The sequence below is a fragment of the Trachemys scripta genome, chromosome 8 (genome assembly GCF_013100865.1).
Source record: "Trachemys scripta elegans isolate TJP31775 chromosome 8, CAS_Tse_1.0, whole genome shotgun sequence".
NCBI classification, from domain to species: domain Eukaryota; kingdom Metazoa; phylum Chordata; order Testudines; family Emydidae; genus Trachemys; species Trachemys scripta.
In genome coordinates this window covers 53,089,872-53,114,937 of record NC_048305.1, presented here as the reverse complement: position 1 = coordinate 53,114,937, position 25,066 = coordinate 53,089,872, and the positions used below count along the sequence as shown (strand labels likewise).

The 25,066-nt window shown below is 47.8% G+C and overlaps 1 protein-coding gene across 1 annotated transcript in view; it reads right to left on the bottom strand.

The window, feature by feature from the left end:
• XPR1 (xenotropic and polytropic retrovirus receptor 1) overlaps nt 1-25,066 on the bottom strand; it is a 241,675-nt gene that overhangs the window by 61,053 nt on the left and 155,556 nt on the right. Inside the window, exon 3 of the mRNA XM_034780308.1 lies at nt 23,074-23,175. Coding sequence (XP_034636199.1) covers nt 23,074-23,175 — 102 coding nt within the window. The remainder of the gene's footprint in view (nt 1-23,073; nt 23,176-25,066) is intronic.

Sequence of the window (25,066 nt, the reverse complement as noted above, 5' to 3'; positions counted from 1 at the left end):
GCCTTTAGTCAGTTTCGTTATTGTAGCTATTCTAAATCTTGCTTCACTCAACCCCACTAGCCCTCTCACTCACTTTTATAGTTCCTTTGAAATGCCTCCCCTTTGTAAAAAGAACAGGAGTACTTGTGGCACCTTAGAGACTAACAAATTTATTAGAGCATAAGCTTTCGTGGACTACAGCCCACTTCTTTGGGCTGTAGTCCACGAAAGCTTATGCTCTAATAAATTTGTTAGTCTCTAAGGTGCCACAAGTACTCCTGTTCTTTTTACGGATACAGACTAACACGGCTGCTACTCTGAAACCTGTAATTAAGAGGATTGGAGCTTTCAAACTTGGTAGCAGCCGTGTTAGTCTGTATCCGTAAAAAGAACAGGAGTACTTGTGGCACCTTAGAGACTAACAAATTTATTAGAGCATAAGCTTTCGTGGACTACAGCCCACTTCTTTGGGCTGTAGTCCACGAAAGCTTATGCTCTAATAAATTTGTTAGTCTCTAAGGTGCCACAAGTACTCCTGTTCTTTTTGCGGATACAGACTAACACAGCTGTTACTCTGAAACCTCCCCTTTGTAAACACCTTTCTAGTATTGAAAAGCCCAGAATTATGTGCCATGAAAAATCATAACACTTTTCTGAAAAGATCACTAAAACCTGTGACAACCATGTTAAATTAGAGGAAACAATACCAGACGAGGCTGAAGCTTTTACATCAGTCTCCTATTAGAGCTCATTCTGAAGGTACAAAGGGTGTCTGTGCCACATATGTTATTGACTACTCCTTTGTTATGGAAGGTAAATGTGAAACATCTTTACCCACTACTCAGGGAGGGAATGCAGCCCTCAGCAAGTGAAATCTATAAGTATGTTATAATTCAGATAATGCTCAAAATACCAGTCGACAGACCTTATACAATCTTCCTAGACGCCCATCAATTTGCTAATTATCAGCTTGTCTCAATTGTCTCCTTCCTAGGCAAAGTTACTAAGATGGTGACAAAGGTACTTCAGCAGAATCTAATTTTAGGCAATACTCTAGACTCTTACATGGAGAAATCAGTGATCATACTAGTGGGATTTCTCCTTATGGCCACAAACAGTAGACCAACCACCATATTTATTCTAGTGTATCAGCTATTTTCAACACAGTCTGATAGCCATCAGGAACTGTTAACTCATCTGCATGACGTGGCAGGAGACGATTGACACAAGATGATAATTAGCAAATTGATGGGTGTCTAGGAAGATTGTATAGGGTCTGTCAACTGGTATTTTGAGCATTATCTGAACTATAACACCTATAAATTTCACCAAAAACCTTCCACATGCGTAAGGCTTCATGCTTCCCTTTCTCCTTCTACAGTCCTGTTAAATCATTGGCTGATATCATGAGATGCTGTAGGCTCAACTATTAAAGTACTGATGTCACAGCTATAAGCAGCCTTTTGCTATTGAGTGCCGAGACTCTGCTGCCCCAACATCCAGACAAAGCAAACATGTGGTCCAATAATCCCTCGCTCCAACTTAGACCAATGAGATGGACACAAAGCTAGTAGGAAGGGGAAACTGCTTTGAAATGTACCAAAATTAGTAAACAGCCTAGATACTCAACAGCAACACTAGTCAGAAACATCAGTCTCCATTGGGAAGGAAGACAGCTCCCTCTCCTTAGATGCAGTGATTCATGCCTTGGTTGGTTGGACTACAGTAATGTCCTCAACCCAAGGACTGACCATGGAAGGTAAATGGAGATTACAGCTCATTGAACATGCAGTAGGTTCTCGCTTTAAAAAGAGCATTTCACGCTGCTTTTTTGCACATAGCACTTATTTCTCAAATTCAATTCTGGATTTAATATCAAGTCCTGGTCCAAAATACCTTTGGACTATCTCTGTCTACATAAATACTACAAGAAAGGGCACAGTAGCTGCAAGTACCTAGGAAGAATCCCTTGGGAGCAAGGAATTTTCATTGGAAGTCCAAATTCCCATCTTCTTGCACTGTTTCATACAGCGGCAGACCAGGATGAATTAAATGTCTTTTCAATTTGAGGATGCAATACAAGACACTTCTTTGGAAAGGCTTTCCCTTCAACAGAAACAGTGACCAGTCTACTGGCAAGTTTTCTTCCCCCCCTACATAAACCTTTCTAAAGATGAGGTATGGAATATCACCTTACCAAGGGAGGAGCAAAGAAAGTACTCCTAATTTGGATAACAACCTTGAATTCTAGGTATTTCACACCTAAATACTGTGATTGTTACTCTACAAATACTCATATCACAGAAACCGCCAACCCTGTCCATATTTGAGTAATCTTATTAGTGAAATATAATGAAAAAATCTCTATTCAGCATACAAGGGGGACATCCTGGATCTACCCAACTGTCTCTTGGAACAGTTTAAGTGATTAGGACTTTGCAAAGGCTAAAGTCAGGATAAAGAAACTTGAGCATTATCTTTCTGAAAAAAACTGCTGTTCCCAGAGCTCTTGGATGTCCACTCTTACCATGAGCTAATTGTTTGCCAATTAACTCAAAGTAGTTATAAGTTTGTAAAAGGCTAAATGTCATCTAAAATGTCACATCTTAAAATGCTTGCTCCAGGTTAAAATAAAACTAGTGAAGACAAGTCCAATGACAGCTGAGGTACATTACAAGAGCCAAGAAAGAGAAAGCTGAGCTATTAGGAGGAAGGAATTTTTAGTCAGACTCTTATTAAAGCTGTTTATTTTTGTTAATACCTATTTCACTTAAATGACTAAATGCCATTTTGAATAAAAATGCCTTTATTAAATATAAAAAACCCTTTTAATATGAGCTCTAACATCTTAATTTAACACACACCTCAGATCACCAAATTGTCCTCCCAAATTGTACACTATTTAAGGTAAAAGAAGTAGGAAACCCTCCTGAAGAGCTGAGATGACAAGCCTTCTTTCTTTATATATGTAATAAAGAAACAAAAAAGAGCACAAGCCCAATTTCTCAAAAATCCTTTGCAAGTCACTTAATAGTGCTTGGAAAATTCTGCTTTGTTGAAGATGATATCTAGCCTCTTTGCATTTTTATTCTGGGAGCCCATGAAAGGCTGTAGGGATTTAAATAACCCAGCAATGAATCTTACACCTTATTAAAATACCATTTTATTACTTTGACACGTACAGAATGAAAATAAGGCAAAATATATTATGTTGCTATTGCTCTTTAAATCATCTACAGAATGCAAAGCACAAAAGGCACATGCAAAGCACAAAAGAAATCAATTTTTTAACCTGCAGTAAGCCTTGCCAAAGTCCTTGGTGGAACTGCATTCTTTTTTGCAACACACAGTATGACTTCAACTTTGTTGCTTTTAGTGACTTCTAAACAATTTGCTACACAGAAGGTCAGAAAAAGCACATATTTAGAAACTGAAAACAGCCTCCAGGAGTTTACTGCACACTACACGCCCTGGTGTCCACTGACTGCAGAACCAAAGTGAAATCTCAGTGGCAAAGGTTGGAGAGAAAAGTGATATCTTCTGGGGCAACTGCCAAATTCTGTTTCCATCAATCACATTCTTAGACTCACCCATTACTTCCTGACTTGGCACAAGTACTCTCAAAAAGACAGGTTGACTGCTATCCATCTGTATGTGTGTCGCTGACTATGCAACTAGATAGTCTATACAAACAGAAGGTTGGGGGGAGAGGGGCCAGCAACCAGGCCAAGAGGTCTGCAGTAAAGAGCAAGCCAACAAATCCTCCTCTAGAGAGTGATCAAGAAACATTCTCTGAAGACAGCTTCCATGCAGTCAGGTGAAGGGTCCCAAAGTTCAGGTGGAGTAAACAGCCCTGGTCCTGTGATATCAGGTCCAGGCAGAGTGGGAGCAGTAGCAGAGGTACTACTGATAAGTCTATAGTGTGCCAAACCTGTGCCGGGGCAGCCATGCTGGGGCCATAAGAATAATTCTCGCCTGGTCCCACTTGATTTTCAGAAGGACCTTGTGAACGAGGAGAACTGCAGGAAATGCGTAGAATAGGAGCTCTGTCCACTGAAGCAGCAAGGCAGCTGAAAGTGAATCCAGGCTGTGCCAGTGCAGCAAGCAAAACTGATGGCATTTCCTGTTCTGCTTGATTGCGTACAGGTCTACCTGGAAGATGAACCTGGTGATCTCTGGGTGAAGGGACCACTCATAATAAGAGGAGAAACATCTGCAGAGTGATTGGCTAAGGCGTTCCAGGTTCCCGGAAGATGGGAAGCCTCAAGGTGGATGAAGTGCTGCACGCAGAATTCCCAGACGGATGGCCTCCTGACACAGGGCAGAGGAGCATGCTCCTCCCTGCTTGCTGATGTAGAATATGGCCGCGGTGTTGTCCATTGGTACTTGTACTACTTTGCCTGTGATCTGGGGGAGAAACACTTGGCAAACTAAGTATCAGAGGGGTAGCCGTGTTAGTCTGGATATGTAAAAAGCAACAGAGAGTCCTGTGGCACCTTTAAGACTAACAGATGTATTGGGGCATAGGCTTTCATGGGTGAATGCCACTGGAGCATAAGCTTTTCGTGGGTGGATGCATCCGACGAAGTGGGCATTCACCCACGAAAGCTTATGCTCCAATACACCTGTTAGTCTTAAAGGTGCCACAGGACTCTCTGTTGCTTTTGGCAAACTAAGTGCACCGCTCTGAGCACCTTGTCATTTATGTACAGGAGGAGCTCTTCCTGGGACCACAGGCCCCGTGTCCTGAAGAGATCAAGATGGCCACCCCAACCTAGGTCTGAAGCGTCCGACACTGGGGACACTGACAGCTGGGCGGGGGTGGGCGGGCTAGAAAGGGGACACCCCCATTGCTGACCGGAGGTCCTTCCATCAGTCGAGGGAGGCAAGGACCAGGGCTGGAACACTAAGCAACCAAGTCCAAGTGGTCCCTGTTTGGTGAGCTAACCACGTCTGCACAAGTCTGAGGCACAGCCCTGCATGCTGTACTATGTAAGTGCACATGGCCAAGTGTCCCAGGAGCTTGCAGCAAATCCGGGTTTTTGTGATTGGCTGAGCCATGACCCTGGATATCAGGTCCGACATTGTCTGGAATCGAGCCTCTGGAAGAAAGACTCTGGCCTATGTTGAGTCTAGCACTGTCCTGATAAACTGTATTCTCCGTACTGGAATGAGAGTCAACATTTGTGCATTTATCAACAGGCCCAGTACTTGGAAGGTGATTTGGACCAGGGTGATGATGTTCTTTACTAGAGCCTCTGAGTGACCCTCAGTCAGTCATTGAGGTATGGGTAGACTTGAATGCCTTGTCTTCTGAGGCACGCCACTACCACCGCCATACATTTTGTAAAAACCCAGGGGGCTGCGGACAGGCCAAAAGGGAGAAAGGTGAATTGATAATGAGTCTGGTTTACTATAAACCTGAGGAATCTTCTGTGGCCATGGAAGATGGAGATATGAAAGTAAGCATCCTTCAAGTTGAGTGCACTGTACTAGTCACCTAGATCCAGGGAGGGGATAATGGAGGCCAGGGAGACCACGTGGAACCTCAGTTTATTGAGATATCTGTTGAGGCGAAGCAGGTCCAGGATGAGGCGAAGACCGCCTTTGGGATTAGAAAATATAGGGAGTAAAACCCCTTCCCTCTCAAGTTTTGAAGCACCTCTTCCACAGCCCCAACCCATTTGAGGGTTTGCATCTCCTGGGCTAGGAGTTACTCGTGAAAAGGGTCCCTGAAGAGGGACAGGGATGGAAGATGGGAGGCAGAGATGGATGAAAACTGAAGGGTATAACCATTCACCATTATATTTAGCAACCAGCTGTCCAGTGTAATGAGGGATCACATCAGGCTGAAGTAGGAAAGTCAGTCCAAAAACAACAGGGAGGAGGAGGAGGAAGCCTGTACCAGAGGAGGGGCTTCTTCCTCTTCTTCAGGCTCAGTTACCTCCATGGGGCTCACATCCTGTGTATCAGTACCAGAGTCCGGTGCCAAGTGGTGCGGGAGCCCACCTCTCGGAAACAACCGAGTATGCCTGTTGGGATGACAGATCCTGTACCATGGAAACCTCCATGAGTTCCAGAATGGCCATTGCATAGGCCGCTGTCCATCTGGCCAGTTACCAGCAGGTGGACCCACACTGGGGTCCGATAGTATGTAATATGGATATTGGTGGCAGCCCTTGGGATGGGTGTAGGTCTTCACTTCAGAAACTGACAAAGAGTCCTCCCGAGGTGACCATATAGGAGCGGTACCCCTCACTTCTGCTGTTTGGTGGCGAGGGTCTTGGAATTGATGCCAGAACAGGGATGATCTCATAAAAGTAAGGTCAGCTTATATAAGGTCGGCAAGGTACTGAAGGACCCAGTGCTGGGAAGGAACTCTGAGCACCTTGTTCTCTCCTGCTTGTGCTCTTTGAAGCTGGCGGTTGTCCCATCAGAGTCGGTGGTACTGGGACCAGTATTAAGTCCCTGGTTGCTGCAAAGTCCTCTGGGGTAGAAGGCACCGTGATTCAACTGGTGCTGCAATGACTTTCTGATGCAGGCAGGGGGTCCCGCACTGGACTCAACGTCCCTCTGGGCAGAGTTGACGGTGCCGCCATGGGACTAGGGGTTAAGGAGTGGCCCAACACAGGTTGCACTCTACTGCCTTCTGCTTGTTTTCCTTTCTTTAGCACTAGAGAGCACTCTCTCTCAGAGCATTGCTTTTTATGTTTTTTCCTCGGCACCAGAGATGGAGGATGGTGTCAGGAAATGCACAGTGCCAAAGGGGCGCTTTGCACCGAGGCCGAAGTGCTCAGTGCCGAATCTGAGCAGCTTGGCTCTGAAGCCTGTCTAAAAGCAGTTTCCATGAGGATAGCCCTCAGCCTAACATCTTTGTCTTTCTTCATACGAGGCTTAAAGTCCCAACAAATCTGACATAAGTCTTACGTAAGCCTCTCCCAGACACTTCAGACAACTGGAGTGAGGTTCACTCACAGGCATAGGCTTGCCACAGAAGGCACAAGGTTTGGCGCCTGGGGCATGCCCAGCACCAGGGGAGAAGGGAACCCCTCTATGATAAAGGAAGGGATCTAACTATCTACACTAGTACTATTCACAATATTTACACTACAACTATACTAAGAATAATACACTAAGGCCTGGTCTACACTAGGAGGTTATGTCGAATTTAGCAGCATTAAATCGAATTAACCCTGCACCCATCCACACAATGAAGCTATTTAGTTCGACATAGAGGTCTCTTTAAATCGATTTCTGTACTCCTCCCCGACGAGGGGAGTAGCGCTAAATTGACATGGCCATGTCAAATTAGGGTAGGTGTGGATGGAATTCAACGCTAATAGCTCCGGGAGCTATCCCACAGTGCACCACTCTGTTGACGCTCTGGACAGCAGTCCGAGCTCGGATGCTCTGACCAGCCACACAGGAAAAGCCCCGGGAAAATTTGAATTCCTTTTCCTGTCTGGCCAGTTTGAATCTCACTTCCTGTTTGGACATCGTGGTGAGCTCAGCAGCACTGGAAATGATGCAGAGCTCTCCAGCAGAGGTGACCATGCAATCACTGAATAGGAAGAGGGCCCCAGCATGGACTGATTGGGAAGTCTTGGATCTGATCGCTGTGTGGGGCGATGAGTCAGTGCTTTCGGAGCTGCGATCGAAAAAACGGAATGCGAAGATCTACGAGAAGATCTCCAAAGCCATGACGGAGAGAGGATACAGCCGGGATGCAACGCAGTGCCGCGTGAAAATCAAGGACCTGAGACAAGGCTACCAGAAGACCAAAGCGGCAAATGGACGCTCCGGATCCCAGCCCCAGACATGCTGTTTCTACGAGGCACTGCATTCCATTCTAGGTGCGGCCGCCACCACTACCCCGCCAGTGACAGTGGGCTCTGACGATGGGGTATTGTCGACGGCCGCTTCCTCGGAGATGTTCGCGGATGGGGAAGATGAGGAAGGCGATGAGGAGGACGAGGCAGTTGACAGCGCATACAACGCCGATTTCCCCGACAGCCAGGATCTCTTCATCACTCTCACGGAGATCCCTTACCAGCCCTCCCAAGGCGTTAACCCTGACCCTGAATCAGGGGAAGGATCAGTCGGTAAGTGTTTTAAACATGTAAACATTTATTTTGATCAGAACAGGAATGGAATATTAACAATGGGTTTTTCATGATTACTTTGCCCTAGGCGCTCTACTTTTTAGTCCTTGCCAGTGCAGCTACTGGAAAATTGTGTCAATATGTCCGGGGACAGAGCAGAAATCCTCCTGGGACATCTCCACGAAGCTCTCCTGGAGGTAATTTTTTTTTTTTTTTTTTTTTTTTAAAATGGAGACATCCCATCTCCTAGAACTGGAAGGGACCTTGAAAGGTCATAGAGTCCAGCCCCCTGCCTTCACTAGCAGGACCAAGTACTGATTTTGCCCCCGATCCCCAAGTGGCCCCCTCAAGGATTGAACTCACAACCCTGGGTTTAGCAGGCCAATGCTCAAACCATTGAGCTATGCCTTTGCATTAGGTTCCTGGGGAGAGCGGCCTTATTGCGTCCTCCATGGTAGGAAACTTTTCCGCGCCAGGCTAGCAGCAAGTACTCCGGGATCAGTGCCTCGCACAGCATTGCCGCATACGGCCCTGGTTTTTGCTGGCATTCACGCAGCATGCGGTCTTTCTCTGTGTCCAAGATCCCCATCAGAGTGATATCAGTCATGGTGATCTGCTTTAAATTAGGGGAAAGTTAGTATTGGGACTGATTGCCTGTTCCTTTACATAACTGTAACCGGCGGTTTACAGCCATGCGGTGGAGGCGGGACAGGGGTAGCATACAGGGATCTTTCCCTGGGACAGCCGTGAGGGGCTGGGACAGGGGCAGAGTTCATGCTGGCTGGATTGCCGGCAGCAGGAACTGGCCAATGCTAGGGGCACTGTTTTGAACGTGAAAGGAGGGCACTGCTATAAATTAAGCTTTCAGCAGCCAAAAGTCTACGGCTTACCATGTCCGCCTGCTAGCCGAATTCCGCTGTCCTGCCCTGTTTGTGTGACTTGTACTCCAAGATCCCAGGCACTGAATGCGAAGGCCGAAAATTCGACCTTGTCCTGAGTGCGCATGTGATAGCTGCTGTGCATGGTCTTGTTCACAGAGAAAGACTATGTTCATTGTTCACAAAAATGTATCTTTGTGAGGAATTCACTCCCTTTTTCCCATCCCACAGCTGCGAGTGTCTCCCAACCTACCCCGGCATCCCCCTCCCAGAGGCTGGCGCAGATTAGGCGCCAAAAGAGAAGGACACGGGACAAGATGTTCTCCGAACTTATGGGCTGCTCCCGAGCCGAGGCGGCACAGCAGACCCAGTGGAGGGAGACCATGTCGCAATACCAGCGATCACACAGCGAACGGGAGGACAGGTGGTGGCAGGAAGACCAGCAGGCGACTCAAACGCTCCTTGGACTAATGAGGGAGCAAACGGACATGCTCCGGCGCCTTGTAGATGTTCTGCAGGACCGGAGGCAGGAGGACAGAGCCCCGCTGCAGTCTTTAACCGCCCTCCCCCGCCACAAAGTCCCATCCTCCCCCTCACTCAAAGTCCCAAGAAGGAGGGGCGGCAGGGGCCGTGAAAACAGTCACTCCACCCCTGCAGACTGCTCAAGTACCAGATGGCTCTGATTCCCAAAGTTTTGATAAGTCCTTTCCTTCACTCCAAAAGCACCTCACCCAAGCCCCCGTCCCAGTGTCATCCCGTGTGTAGTTAATAAAAAATATGTTTCTGTTCATTACTATTTCCGTCAGGTTCTTTTAGAGGACAGTGTGTTTGAAGGGGGGAAATGGGGTTGGTAATTGGAGAGGACAGTCACCTTTACCTGGGTACAGACACGGGGGCAGGTTCAGCAGCAGGTCACACACACATTGCAGTCACCAGGCACCCTGGTCAGTCTGGGAGGTGGTTTTCATATTCTGTGTGTGAGGGGGCTATGTGAGTTTGTGGTGGGGGAGGGCGGTTACAGATCTTATGCAGCGGTCCTTAGCCTGGATGACAGAGCCACGCAGCAGGGAATCTGTAACTGTCCTCCCCCGCCACAAAGTCACAGAGCCACCACACACAGAGTTCCGAAAAGGAGGGGTGGCAGGCTCCGTTGAAACAACCAGTCGACCACTGTGGACCACTCTAGAAGCAGGAGCCTGTCATTCCTCGAGTTTAGAAGCGTCCTTTCCATCGCTACACCCGCTCCCCACCACAGTCTGCGTTCCAGTTTCAACCCTTTACCATGAAACCCTTAATAAAGAAAACGGTGTTAATGAACAAAGTTCCATTAATTTTATTTTTAAAGGTGTGTTGGAAGGGGAGCAACGGGGTGAAGGGGGTATGTAACTGGAGAGGATAGTGAACATTAAGTGGGTAAAGAAACGGGGGCAGGTTCAGCTTCTGTTTAAACAAACTTAATAGTCACAGGTTACCCTGCTCACTGTGGAACCTAGCTTTCAAAGCCTCCCGGATGCACAGCGCGTCCTGCTGGGCTCTTCTAATCGCCCGGCTGTCTGGCTGGGCGTAATCAGCAGCCAGGCGATTTGCCTCAACCTCCCACCACGCCATAAACATCTCCCCCTTGCTCTCACAGAGATTGTGGAGCACACAGCAAGCTGCAATAATAATGGGGATATTGGTTTCGCTGAGATCAGAGCGAGTCAGTAAGCTTCTCCATCTCCCCTTCAGACGTCCAAAAGCACACTCCACTACCATTCTGCACTTGCTCAGTCGGTAGTTGAAGAGTTCTTTTTCACTGTACAGGGCGCCTGTATAGGGCTTCATGAGCCAGGGCATTAGCGGGTAGGCTGGGTCCCCGAGGATCACTTTAGGCATCTCCACATCCCCAACAGTTATTTTGTGAACTAGGAAGTAAATACCTTCCTGCAGCCGTCTAAACAGACCAGAGTTCCTGAAAACACGAGCGTCATGAACCTTGCCCGCCCATCCGACGTTGATGTTGGTAAAACATCCCCTATGGTCCACCAGTGCTTGCAGCACCATTGAAAAGTAGACCTTTCTGTTAATGTACTGGCTGGCCTGGTGCTCTGGTCCCAGGATAGGGATGTGAGTTCCATCTATAGCCCCACCGCAGTTTGGGAATCCCATCGCGGCAAAGCAATTTATGATGACCTGCACGTTTCCCAGGGTCACTACCTTTCAGAGCAGTAGCTCAACGATTGCGTTGGCTACTTGCATCACAGCAACCCCCATGATAGATTTACCCACGCCAAAGTGGTTCGCGACTGACCAGTAGCTGTCTGGCGTTGCAAGCTTACAGAGGGCTATGGCCACTCGCTTCTGGACAGTCAGGGCTGCTCGCATCCGGGTGTCCTTGCACTTCAGGGCAGGGGACAGCAATTCACAAAGTTCCAGGAAAGTTCCCTTACGCATGCTAAAGTTTCGCAGCCACTGTGATTGATCCCAGACCTGCAGCACTATGCGGTCCCATCAGTCCGTTCTTGTTTCCCGGGTCCAGAATCGCCGTTCCACAGCATCAACATGACCCATTGCCACCATGATATCCACGGCGCGGGATCCCGTGCTTTGCGAGAGGTCTGTGCCACTCTCAGACTTAATGTCCTGACCGTGCTGCCGTAGCTTCCTCGCCCGATTTCTCAGCATCTGCCTCTGAAAAAGGTGGATGATAAGGTGCGAGGTGTTGACAACGGCCATAACTGCAGTGATGGTCGCAGCAGGCTCCATGCTCACAATGCTGTGGTGTCCGCACTGTCACTCACCAGAAAAGTGCGCGAACTGATTGCCCGCCGGAGCTTTCAGGGAGGGAAGGCGGGAGTGACGGTTGAATGACGGCAGTTACTCAAAACCACCCTCGACACATTTTTTGCCCCAGCAGGCATTGGGGGCTCGACCCAGAATTCCAATGGGCAGTGGGGACTGCGGGAACTGTGGGATAGCTGCCCACAGTGCACCGCTTCCAGTGTCAACGCTTGCCCCGTTAGTGTGGACTCACAAAGTCGAATTACTGTTCTTAGTGTGGATACACACATTCAACTTTGTAGCATCGGTTCCACTAATTCAATTTAAGTAAAATCGAACTACTCTCGTAGTGTAGACATACCCTAAGATACAGAGAAGAAAACCACTGAAAAATGCCTTGCCAAAGCAAGAAGAGTTGTTCCAACAACCGTCATGGACGGCAAAAAGAAACTCAGAGGGTGCGGGTCTGGCAGTGCCCCTTATATCAGCGCATAAGCATGCAGCACCAGAGGGCACTAGAGCTGGCCCAGTGGATACCAGTGAGAGAAAAACCTCTGACAATGGTGCACGCAGTGCATTCACACCTAACGTGGAATGGACATGAGCAAGTCCTTGAAGAAACTTCATTTGCTAACAGTTAAGATTTTTAAGTGCAGGTCCAAGAAACAAATGATTAGACATATTTAAAAACAAAAAACCTCAAACATTAAAAAAAAAAAGGTGTCAGCTAGGATTAACTTCAGAATTCTGTCACCATATCTAACACATTATCCATTAACTCATGGACTTGTATTGGAATTCGTCATTTTTGGTTGTCTCTTATGTCGTCGTCTTCTTCCATACATTTGGTAACTTTTAAAAATATGTATTATATCTAGGTTTTTTGTTTCTACTGGTAGCTCACATCTACACAGTACCTCATACTGTGCACATTGGTGCACATAACAAAATTCATTCCGCATGTGGCTGAAAAAAATTAGAGGGAACATTGCTCGTATGGCATCCAACTGTGCCCCGATAAACTCTAGATGTTGCCCCAGTGTTAGCGTAGATTTTTCCAGGTTTAGGTGAAGGCCGAGTCTCAAGAAAAAGTCCACTGTCATTTGTATGGCGTTAAGGGCATCGGTTCCAGATGGTGCCTTGAGAAGACACTCCTCAAAGATGCATCTGAAGTGGGTTTTTTACCCACGAAAGCGTATGCCCAAATAAATCTGTTAGTTTTTAAGGTGCCACTAGACTCCTTGTTGTTTTTTGTAATTCCTGTAGTTATCTACAAGGATGTTATGCAATTTTCAACAGGAAGGAAAGTGGCCTGGGAGATTTTTTTTCATAGATTCATAGATTCTAGGACTGCAAGGGACCTCGAGAGGTCATCGAGTCCAATCCCCTGCCCTCATGGCAGGTCCAAATACTGTCTAGACCATCTCTGATAGACATTTATCTAACCTAATCTTAAATATCTCCAGAGATGGAGATTCCACAACCTCCCTAGGCAATTTATTCCAGTGTTTAACCACCCTGACAGTTAGGAACTTTTTCCTAATGTCCAACCTAAACCTCCCTTGCTGCACTTTAAGCCCATTGCTTCTTGTTCTATCCTTAGAGACTAAGGTGAACAAGTTTTCTCCCTCCTCCTTATGACACCCTTTTAGATACCTGAAAACTGCTATCATGTCCCCTCTCAGTCTTCTCTTTTTCAAACTAAACAAACCCAATTCTTTCAGCCTTCCTTCATAGGTCATGTTCTCAAGACCTTTAATCATTCTTGTTGCTCTTCTCTGGACCCCCTCCAATTTCTCCACATCTTTCTTGAAATGCGGTGCCCAGAACTGGACACAATACTCCAGTTGAGGCCTAACCAGCGCAGAGTAGAGCGGAAGAATGACTTCTCATGTCCTGCTCACAACACACCTGTTAATACATCCCAGAATCACGTTTGCTTTTTTTGCAAGAGCATCACACTGCTGACTCATATTTAGCTTGTGGTCCACTATAACCCCTAGATCCCTTTCTGCCGTACTCCTTCCTAGACAGTCTCTTCCCATTCTGTATGTGTGAAACTGATTTTTTCCTTCTTAAGTGTAGCACTTTGCATTTGTCTTTATTAAACTTCATCCTGTTTACCTCAGACCATTTCTCCAATTTGTCCAGATCATTTTGAATTATGACCCTGTCCTCCAAAGCGGTTGCAATCCCTCCCAGTTTGGTATCATCTGCAAACTTAATAAGCATACTTTCTATGCCAATATCTAAGTCGTTAATGAAGATATTGAACAGAGCCGGTCCCAAAACAGATCCCTGATAACAGATGATCTGGATGGGAGATGTACATAAGACAGTTTCTGTTAATATGTGGTCTACACCTAAGACTAAGAATGCCTCTCAACCATGCACATGACTAGAATAACTGGCAAGTATCAGATCACACTCCAAATCAATACATGCCTGAATTATGACAGGATCATAGGTCTGGCATGAACAATTCAAGTAATGCTCCTCAGGCAGTTATCCATTGCTGGGGTGAAATACAGGAGCACTCTTGAAATTATTTTATATTATGGGAAGTCACATTGTCACTCCATAATTAAGGCACAAGGAAGTCTATTGTTACAAGACTGATTGTCATCTTCTCTAATGAAAATTATAATCATTCTGATCTACACATCTTTTTGAAAATTTAAACAGGTGAAAAACTCACCATGTATTAACTAGCAATTCCATTGAAAATAAAAAGTTGCTGGAAAATGATGTTTGCAGATCTTCATTATGGAAATGCAGTGTCAGATCCAGAGCTGATTCCAGGATGTTGAATACGAACAGAAAATTGATTTCTTGATCATTTTATAGTTAAGTGTTTAATCTGATTCTGCGAAGGAGGACAAGATTTTGACTATCGTCCCCATTTGGTATAACCTTTCAAATTTCAAGTGAAATTGAATAATAGTTTTCAGCTTTAAGCATTAAGAATATAGTACAAAAAGGATTTTTTTTACATCAAGTATAATGTAATTAGATTTACAGTAATCAGAAAAAAGTTTACTGTTTCAATACTTTAACAGCACATCAACATCAACATACCTTAAATATAAAATGGTTACTCACCTTTGTAACTGTTCTTCGAGATGTGTTGCTCATATCCATTCCAATCAGGTGTGCGCGCGCCGCGTGCACAATCGTCGGAGAATTTTCTACCCTAGCAACACCCAGTGGGTTGGCTTTGGAGCCCCCTGGAGTGGCGCCTTCATGGCGCTTTATATATACCCCAGCAGACCCAGCGCCCCCTCAGTTCCTTCTTGCCGGCTACTCCAACAGTAGGGAAGGGGGGCGGGTTTGGAATGGATATGAGCAACACATCTCGAAGAACAACAGTTACAAAGGTGAATAACCATTTTTTTCTTCTTCGAGTGCTTGCTCATATTGATTCCAATTAGGTGACTACCAAGCCTTACCTAGGCGGTGGGGTCAGAGTGAGACATCGCTGAATGCAGAACCGCTGATCCAAATGCAGCATCATCTCTAGACTGCTGTACAAGTGCATAGTGAGCGGCGAAGGTGTGGACCGTTGACCAAACCGCCGCTCTACAAATGTCTTGGATCAGGACGTGAGCCAGGAAGGCAGTCGAGGTGGCTTGGGCCCTCGTGGAGTGGGCGGTGAGGCGCGGCATTGGGGCACCGGCCAGGTCGTAGCAAGCATGAATGCAGGATGTGATCCAAGAGGAGAGACGTTGCGAGGAGACCAGTAAGCCTTTCATCCAGTTGGCCACTGCAACGAAGAGTTGCGTCGTCTTCCTAAACGGCTTCGTATGCTCAATATAGAAAGCAAGGGCCCTGCGTACGTCCAAGGCGTGCATATGCTGGTCTTGGCACGTGGCGTGCAGCTTAGGACGGAAGACCGGGAGAAATATATCCTGGTTCACATGAAAAGCTGATACCACCTTGGGAAGAAAGGCAGGGTGGGGGCGAAGCTGCACCTTGTCTTTACGGAAGATTGTGTATGGAGGCTCAGACGTGAGCGCCCTGATTTCAGAAACACGCCTTGCTGAAGTGATGGCTACAAGGAAGGCTGTCTTCCAAGATAGGTAAAGGAGTGAGCAGGTAGCCAATGGCTTGAATGGGGGCCCGTGAGCTTGGAGAGAACCAGGTTAAGATCCCACGCCGGAACCGGTTGACGTAGCTGTGGGTACAGACGGTCTAAGCCCTTGAGGAATCTGACGACCATCGGGTTAGAGAAGACCGAGGAAGCGTGTTCTCCTGGGTGGAATGCCAATATAGCAGCCAGGTGAACCCTGACCGAAGATATCGCCAAGCCCTGCTGTTTTAGGGATAGGAGATATTCAAGTATAAGTGGAATTGACGCCTGCAAGGGGGGCGTGGCCCGCTGCTCGTACCAACAGGAGAAACACTTCCACTTGGCCAAGTAAGTGGTCCGTGTAGAGGGTTTCCTACTTCCCAGCAGAATCTGTTGCACGGGATGTGAGCATCGTAGCTCTGTCCGATTCAGCCATGGAGCATCCACGCTGTAAGGTGGAGCGATTGCAGGTCGGGGTGACAGAGCTGGCCGTGGTCCTGAGAGATCAAGTCCGGGCACAATGGAAGCGTGATTGGAGTCTGTACCGATAGCTCCAGAAGCGTGGTGTACCATTGCGATCTTGGCCAAGCTGGAGCGATCAGAATCATACATGCCTTGTCTCTGCGTAGCTTGAGCAGTACCCTGTGGACCAGTGGAAATGGGGGGAAAGCGTAGAACAGCTGGTCTTTCCACGATAGCAGGAAAGCGTCCGACAGGGAGCCCGGAGATCGCCCTTGGAGGGAGCAGAACACGTGGCACTTCCTGTTGGCGCGTGAGGCGAACAGGTCGACTTGGGGAAATCCCCACCTCTGGAAGAAGGAATGGATGATATCTGGGCGAATCGACCACTCGTGCGTCTGGAAGGATCTGCTGAGACAGTCCGCTAGAGTGTTCTGGACTCCAGGGAGGAACGATGCCATGAGATGTATCGAGAGGGCAATGCAGAACTCCCACAGGCGAATGGCCTCTTGGCATAGGAGAGACAACCGGGCTCCTCCTCGCTTGTTGATGTAGAACATGGCCATGGTGTTGTCTGTGAGGACTGACACGCAACGGCCATGTAGGAGACCGAGAAATGCCTGACAGGCTAGGCGCACCGCCATCAGCTCTCGAACATTGATGTGTAGAGCTAGTTGGGATGCGGTCCACAGGCCCTGGGTATGGTGCTCCCCGAGGTGAGCGCCCCAACCTATAGATGAAGTGTCCGTGACCAGGTACAGGGAGGGTTGTGGGGCGTGAAACGGCACTCCTGCGCAAGCCACCTTGTGGTCCAGCCAACAGGTGAGAGAGGTCAAGACCGAGTTTGGAACCGTGACCACCATGTTCAGGTTGTCCCAATAAGGACGGTACACCGATGACACCCAGGCCTGAAGTGGGCGAAGCTGAAGTCTGGCATGCCTGGTTACGTAAGTGCAAGAGGCCATGTGTCCCAACAGGCCGAGGCACGTCCTTATCGTGGTAATCGGGAAGACCTGGAGTCCGTGGATGATGTTTGTGATGGTGTGAAACCGAGTGTCTGGCAGAAGAGCTCGGGCAAGTCTGGAGTCTAAGACTGCCCCGATAAACTCTATTCTCTGGGTTGGCTCCAGAGTGGACTTTTCTTTGTTGAGTAAGATGCCTAACTCGTGGAATGTTTGTAGTGTTAGCTGGACGTGGGCTTGAACTTGCTTCCTGGTGTGGCCGCGCACCAGCCAGTTGTCTAGATACAGGAACACCTGTATCCTTTGTCGATGAAGGTATGCTGCCATGACAGCCAGACATTTGGTGAACACTCTCAGAGCCGTGGACAAGCTGAAGGAAGGACGGCAAATTGGTAGTGCACGTTGTTTACTACAAATTGAAGGAAGCGCCTGTGTGGAGGGTAGATTGCTATATGAAAATATGCGTCCTTCATGTCGAGGGCAGCGTACCAGTCTCCAGGATCCAGGGAAGGGATGATGGTCCCCAAGCGGAACTTCAACTTTACTATGAATTTGTTGAGTCCGCATAAATCTAAAATGGGTCGCAGACCCCCTTTTGCCTTGGGGATCAGGAAGTAGCAGGAGTAAAATCCACTGCCCCTTAACTCTGATGGAACCTCCTCTATGGCCCCCATAGAAAGGAGCCCAAAAACCTCCTGTGGAAGGAGATGCTCGTGAGAAGGGTCCCTGAAGAGGGATGGGGAGGAGGGTTGGGAGGAGGAGAACAAAGAAAACTGGAGAGCGTATCCCCTTTCCACCGTGCGAAGGACCCAACGGTCTGAGGTTATAAGGGACCAAGCACGGTGGAAACGGGAGAGGCGATCCTGAAATAAAGGGAATGGATCCTGGGTAGTGGCTAGTACGCCGTCCTCGAGCACACCTTCAAAAATTTTGCCTAGGCCCTGAAGGTGGTCTAGGAGGGCCTTGGTTCTGACCGGGTTGGGGGGCCAGTCGACCTCCATCTACCAGCTCGCCCCCGCCTTCTGGGGAAGTCCTGTCTTGCACGAGGAGGAGGAGGGTAGAACCTCTGTGGCTGGGGCCTAAAGGGCCTGCGCTGGGGTCCTGGGACATGCATCCCCAGGGAGCGCATGATGGTTCTGGAGTCCTTGAGGCTCTGCAACCGAGAGTCCGTCTTGTCCGAGAACAACCCTTGGCCCTCGAATGGCAGATCTTGCAGGGTCTGCTGCAGTTCTGGCGGTAACCCCGATACCTGAAGCCAGGAGACGCGTCTCATGGCTATCCCAGACGCTAGTGTCCTGGCGGCAGAGTCCGCTATGTCCAGCGAGGCCTGTAAGGAGGTCCTAGCCACCTTTTTATCTTCCTCCACTAAGGCCCCAAACTCCTCTCTCGAGTCCTGGGGGACCAACTCTTTAAATTTACCCATGGAATTCCATGAGTTGTAATTGTACCGACTCAAGAGCGCCTGTTGGTTTGCGGCTCTGAGCTGCAGATCCCCCGCTGAGTAAACCTTGCGTCCAAACAAATCGAAGCATTTGGCGTCCTTCGATTTTGGCGCTGCCGCCTGCTGACCATGGCGCTCTCTTGCGTTCACTGAGGAGACTACTAGTGAACACGGCGGAGGGTGTGTGTAGAGGTACTCATGGTCTTTAGAGGGGACAAAGTACTTCCTCTCTACACCTCTGGCAGCGGGAGGGATGGAGGCTGGGGTTTGCCATATGGCATTAACGTTAGCCTGGATTGTGCGAATAATGGGCAACGCCACCCGTGATGAGGCATCAGCTGAGAGGATGCTTACCACCAGGTCCTCCACCTCCACTATCTCCTCTGCCTGTAGGTCCATGTTCCGTGCCGCCCTACGTAACAGGTCTTGGTGGGCATGGAGGTCTATTGGAGGTGGGCCTGAGGTTGTTGTGCCCACCACCGCCTCATCTGGGGAAGATGAGGACGCCGCCTCAGGGGGTAAAGGATCCAGAGGTAGGTCCGGCTCCAAGGGTCCCTGATGTGCAGGGTCCCCTGCACCGGGGTCTGGGACCTGCGTGAGTGTTGGCACAGGAGCCTCCATGCCCCCTGGAGGAGGACAGGTGATGGTGGCCTCAGGTACCCTGGGCTCAGAGTGTGCCGAACGAGAGGCTGCTGGTGGAGCCCCTTGAGCTGAGTGATATGCCCATGGGGTCCAGAAAGACCAATGTGCAGGGTCCTGTCTAGGGTCCTCTGCCCCCTCCTGCCAATGGCCCAAGTCATCCGCAGCCTGACCCTGAGCAGGGTATGCTGATTGGGAGGCCCCTTCTGATGAACGAGATGCCGATCTTGAGGGCCTGGGTGGTGCCGAGCGTGACTGCAGAGGCTCATCCCGGAATGTTGCCGGTCCACAGGCGAGCAGTCTCTGCGCGGTGCCAGGGAGCGGAACCAGGATCGAGAACGGTGCTGATGGCCATGCCGGTACCGGGATCCCGATCTGGATCGCGAAGACGAAGACAGTCTGTAGACTCGGTGTCGGGAGCAGCCTTGCGAACGGGAGCGCCGCTCATACTGGTGCCGGGAACTGCGTCTGGACTCTGACCAGTACCGATGCTTGGGTCGGTGCCGAGAAGTGGACTGGTGCCGGGAGGAAGATCTGGGCCGCGAGTACGACTGGCACCGAGATGAAGATCGGTGCTGGGTCTGCGAGCGGCGTCAGGACCTGCTCCAAGACCGGGAGCGGTGTCGCGAGTCCACTCTCGGAGATGGAGGGCGTATCAGGGCAGGCTTGCCCCTGGATTGCACCGTGTGGAGCAGATGCGGTGCCACGGTCTGAGATGGCGCCGGCTCAGTGAGGGCGATGAGGTCCTTCGCCGTCGCAATGTCTCCAGCATAGAGGGGAGACAGGGCTCAACCACAGGACGAGGTGGTGAGCCAGTCCGCACCGGACTTGATGGCCCTACAACCGGTGCCGGAGTCAATGGTATCGACGATGCCTGCACCTTCTGGTGCTCCGAAGCCGGATGCGACTCCACCACCAGTGCGGGGGGAGCCGGTGCCTGTTGTACGGCAGTGTCCTGGGTCTTACGGGGTCTTTTTTGTCCCAGAGATGGGGAACGACGCCGAGGGGCTTGCGGCGGACGCGGTGCCGACGGAGGACGGTGCCGTGGGGCCTTATCCATGTCTCTTCGTGATGCAGTACCCGAGGGCGCCGCCGGGGTGCTGCGCACCGAGGCGCTCGGTGCCGGAACTTGGAGCGCTGGAGGAGGATCTGGGCTAATTGCCGCCTCCATAAGGAGCTGCTTAAATCTAAAGTCCCGCTCCTTTTTGGTCCTGGACCTGAAAGCCTTGCAGATCTTACACTTGTCCGTCTGGTGAGACTCCCCTAGACACTTCAGACAAGAGTCGTGAGGGTCTCCCGTTGGCATAGGCTTAGCACAGGTCGCGCACGGCTTAAAGCCAGGAGCCTTGGGCATGAGCCCGGCCGCGCGCCGGGGGAAAAAAGGGGGGATAAAAGCCCCCTTTACCCTCGGTAACTATTTATAACTACTCTATAAAACTATTAACAACAAAACTACTAATCTATAAGTATATAACCAACAACTATCTACAAGAACTAACAAGTAAAGCTAGGGACAGTGGAGAACAGCGATGCCGCGCTCCACAGTTCCAACGACCGTCACGAGCAGTAAGAAGGAACTGAGGGGGTGCTGGGTCGGCTGGGGTATATATCCAGCGCCATGAAGGCGCCACTCCAGGGGGCTCCCCAGCCGACCCACCGGGTGTTGCTAGGGTAGAAAATTCTCCGACAATCGTGCACGCGGCGCGCGCACACCTAATTGGAATCGATATGAGCAAGCACTCTAAGAAGAATAAAACATTTCACCCTGCAATTAATTATTTCTTCTATTTTGTGCACATAGGTGGTGGTTGTAGAGTGAGTCAGGCTCTAAGCTGCTGTTATATTTTAACGGTATATGAAATACTTGTTGGGGAAGGGGTAGAGAGAAATGACATGGTTTTAAAACAAAATAAGAGATAGGCTAAGTTTTGGGACTTGATATTAAAGAGTTAATAATAAAACATTCCCTAATTAAAGTGACAAGTCTAAAATGGTGTCTGAAGGAGTTTTGGTTACTGCTGTTACTTTTAAACATTTTAGATGACTAAATAAAACAAATTAAGAAAAATATTTCAGGTTTTTTCAGTGTTACTTTTTTGCATTTAACAGTGCCTGGATACATGAGTTTCACTTTTCTTTCATGCACTAGCATGAAAATATAACATTCATGCACACTATTCTGGAGTTGAGGGGTAGAGAACTCAACTGCATGTCTTTCCCTAGGCATTGCAGGAAACAAAGCAACAGCTGCTGTTTTAGTATGAATAGATGATCTTGTGGAATAGGGTTCTAACCAGAATGACCCCACCAACGGGTACTTTTACATCAATGGGGGTATGCACCCACCCTGACTCCTTCCCAGCCAGGACTTTTCCACCAGTCAAGGCAGTGCAATTTGACAATGCAATGAAGGTAGTTTTTGTAACTCCAGGCACAAGAATCCTAGTGGGCTAAGAAAGGTGTGAGTGAGCAGTTTTTTTGGAAGCACAGGGCTATGTTTAAGATTCATTGAGAGTGAAGGTGGCAGTCACTTTCTGGGGACACACTTTGTTATCTGCTTTCCCAATTTAAGTGTCCAGCTAGGGAGCTAGTCTGAAGGGGGTGGACGGTGGCAGTAGCAGGATGAAAGGAGTCTTCATAGAGAGGCTTGAGAGAAGCAGCAGCTATGTATGAGACAGGGAATTTCCTCCATGGAGCCAACAGAGAAGAAGAGACTACTTCCCTACATGGAATCTGGGCAGAGGACAGCAGCAGTGAACAATTACTGACATTTGAGTTTTATTAACTGTTATTTCCCTCATAGACCAGCCTCTGGTGCTTCCCTCAATGAAGTCATCCCAAGTGCTTATCACAATTTTTAGAGCCATAAATTCAACATTATGTATACACTTCTCGATTAAATCAGAGCAACTGACAGGCTATCAGGAGGCACCATAAACTTTGTTATACAAAGTTTTAGTAACTGACAAAATGCTAAGAAAAACTATGGCAAATGTGAGTAAATCATATTCATATATGAATCCCTCCCCCCATATGAAACCCATTTCCAAAACAGGATGGAAACTGGCCCAAAATCTGACAACATAATACCACTGTTGCAAAGCCTTTTCTAGAAGTATTATTACACAAATGACAGACTCCGATCAATCAGTTTTAATCTTTATTTCTAGCTTATTTATACATTGTGAGAAACTTCACTCCAGTGGACATTTCGAAATGCTGTACTAACAAAAATGGGAATAACTTTCACAGAAGAAACACAGCAATTATAACGTTTTTGCTAGGTTTCTTCATTTTTCAGTCCCATCAACTCTAATCTGTTTCTGTTCAAATTTAAGCACAGGTAACATTGCTGTGTAATGTATTTGCCAGCTACTTGCCATTGACTATAGGGTTGTGTGCATCAGAAAGTTGCACTGGTTTAAAAAAACTGTTTTTTAAACCTATATAGTTAAACTGGCACAAACGGCTGTTGGACGCACTAATATTTTTGTTTAAGTGTGGCATATTCTGGTTTGGCTTAAGTCTGTTTCTAACAGAGCTAAACTGAAATATGACATTCAAACCAAACAGGAGCATACACAGAGCTTTTTTGGAACAGATTTAGTTATATCATTTTAAATTCACACCTTAAGTTAAAGCAGCTTTCTTAAATAGACACACCCTATAATTATCTGATGGTAGACCTTCAGGAATGTTATGGTTATTCTGTGGGTTTGGAAGTCTTAGGTCTTTGTGTGCTATACCTTCCACTAATTCTATTAGAGGTAGATAAGCAGCTTACCTGAATAAAAAGTGTTGATTTTGGCAAGTTCCTTCTCACAGGTTTGGAAGAACTTCTCCTCAAACTTGGCAAAATACCTCTTCACCGTGTCCTCGTCTGTGACTGTGAAACAAGAAGAAAAACCTTATAGTAAGAGAATAAGGAAAGAGGGCCATGAAATTACATGCCAGTGTTAATTTCAGTCTCTCTCAGTGGCAAATGTGAAAGTATTTCTCCAGAGAACAAGCCATCTTCCCCTGTAATAATTGGCAGAATGTCAGGAAATATCAAATCAAAGGACTCCTTAAGGGGAAATAACCCTCACTTGACTGGAATGTTTTTTGTTCTCTTATTCCAAATCTTTGCTGCAATGGAGTTTAATAATGCCCAAAATCTAGCAGGGAAAGGAAGGAGGAAGATTAATCAAGATGAGTAGTGACACACAAGGTGCAGCTACTGAGGGCACAAAGACATATCCTCTCAATTTCACTATCTAGTTAATCATTCTCCCGCCAAAACACTGCTGTAGGTCTCATGCACTCTCATTCCTGGTCCCTAAACCAACTTTCTGTACAGAAGCTGCACCTCTAGCAACAGATCAGATGAAAAGACTGCTCTTTTACTCTAGGAATTCAGGCTGGCCTTTGTGTCAGCCCATAAAGGAAATAAATTTAAGGGTGAGTTAGAGGTAGACTGGTAAGATTCTGGTTTATAATTTTTATTTGGAGCAAATTCAATTTAAACACATATTACCGATTTCTTTGGTAAAAACAGTGAAGTAAGAAACGGGGCTCTAAAATATGGGACCTTTTGCAAGCAGATAAGAAGAAAAGAGCCAATTGCCCAATAATCTTAGTGTAAACAATTCCTGTTCTATTTTACTTTACTTCCACTCCTACATATATTTTCCTAAAACTATGTTTGCTCCCCAGTCAGTGCATAAGACACAAGTCTTCTGATACAAACTTGTCCAAAGTGTTTAATAGAATACAGGGGTTATTCCCAAGTTTAGTGCATCTGAAAGCCAAGGCGCAGCAATCAAAGAAGCAGTATGATAAATGCTCTGTGGTTCATACTTCAAGTACTATATTCCTGTCAATGTTTTACCATTCCAGTCCTCCATTTTTGAGGGATCTAATTTCAATTTGCATTGTGTTGGAATTATATACAAGTTCTCAGCCCAGAAGAGATGCTGGTTTTACCATTTAAAAAAAATAAATTACCCAATTGAGCATTTATACTGAGCCTGCAAAACACTAATTTGTGTTTAAAACAGAAGTCTCAGACTCCTACGTAGAGGGCCAAATTAAATTTCTGTTAGAATTCATGGGTTCTAACAGAATCACCTCTCCCCCCCCGTCATACCTGTTAGAATCCCCCCTCCACCTTCATACCACCCAGAAATCTTCTGTGTCTAAAAATATTTTCCAGTCACGCAGGGAAAAGCAGTACTGTATCTTCCCCCTGCCTTCCATAGACCACTTCTTTACACTACTGGTATTTTGCTACTTCTCTCCCCGTTCATATTTTCCCTCCTCAATATGTTGCCCAACTTTTCCCATCCTGTCCAGATCTTTTTCTTTGGTTCATTCTGTTATGCTGTAGCAGTAGGCTTCCAAATGAAACTTGCACAATGTTTCATTTTGAAACCAAAGATTCAGTTTCACTTTCAATCCCACTTTCAGGTGGCAGCTCAGTGGTATCCTTCAAAACTAGGGTTACCATAATCCAGCAATCAAAAAAGAGGACGGGAGGAGCCCCGCCCCTGTCCTGCCCTAGCCCCGCCCCATCCTACCCTAGCCCCGCCCCTTCCCCTCCCACTTCCCTCCCCTCAGAACCCCCAACCCTCCCCCTACTCCTTGTCCCCTGACTGCCCCCTCCCGAGACCCTCCCCCCATCCTAACTGGCCCCCTAGGACTCTACCCCCTACCTGTACCCTGATTGCCCCAACCCTTATCCACACCCCCACCCCCAGACAGACCCCTGGGACTCCCGTGCCCCATCCAACCACTCC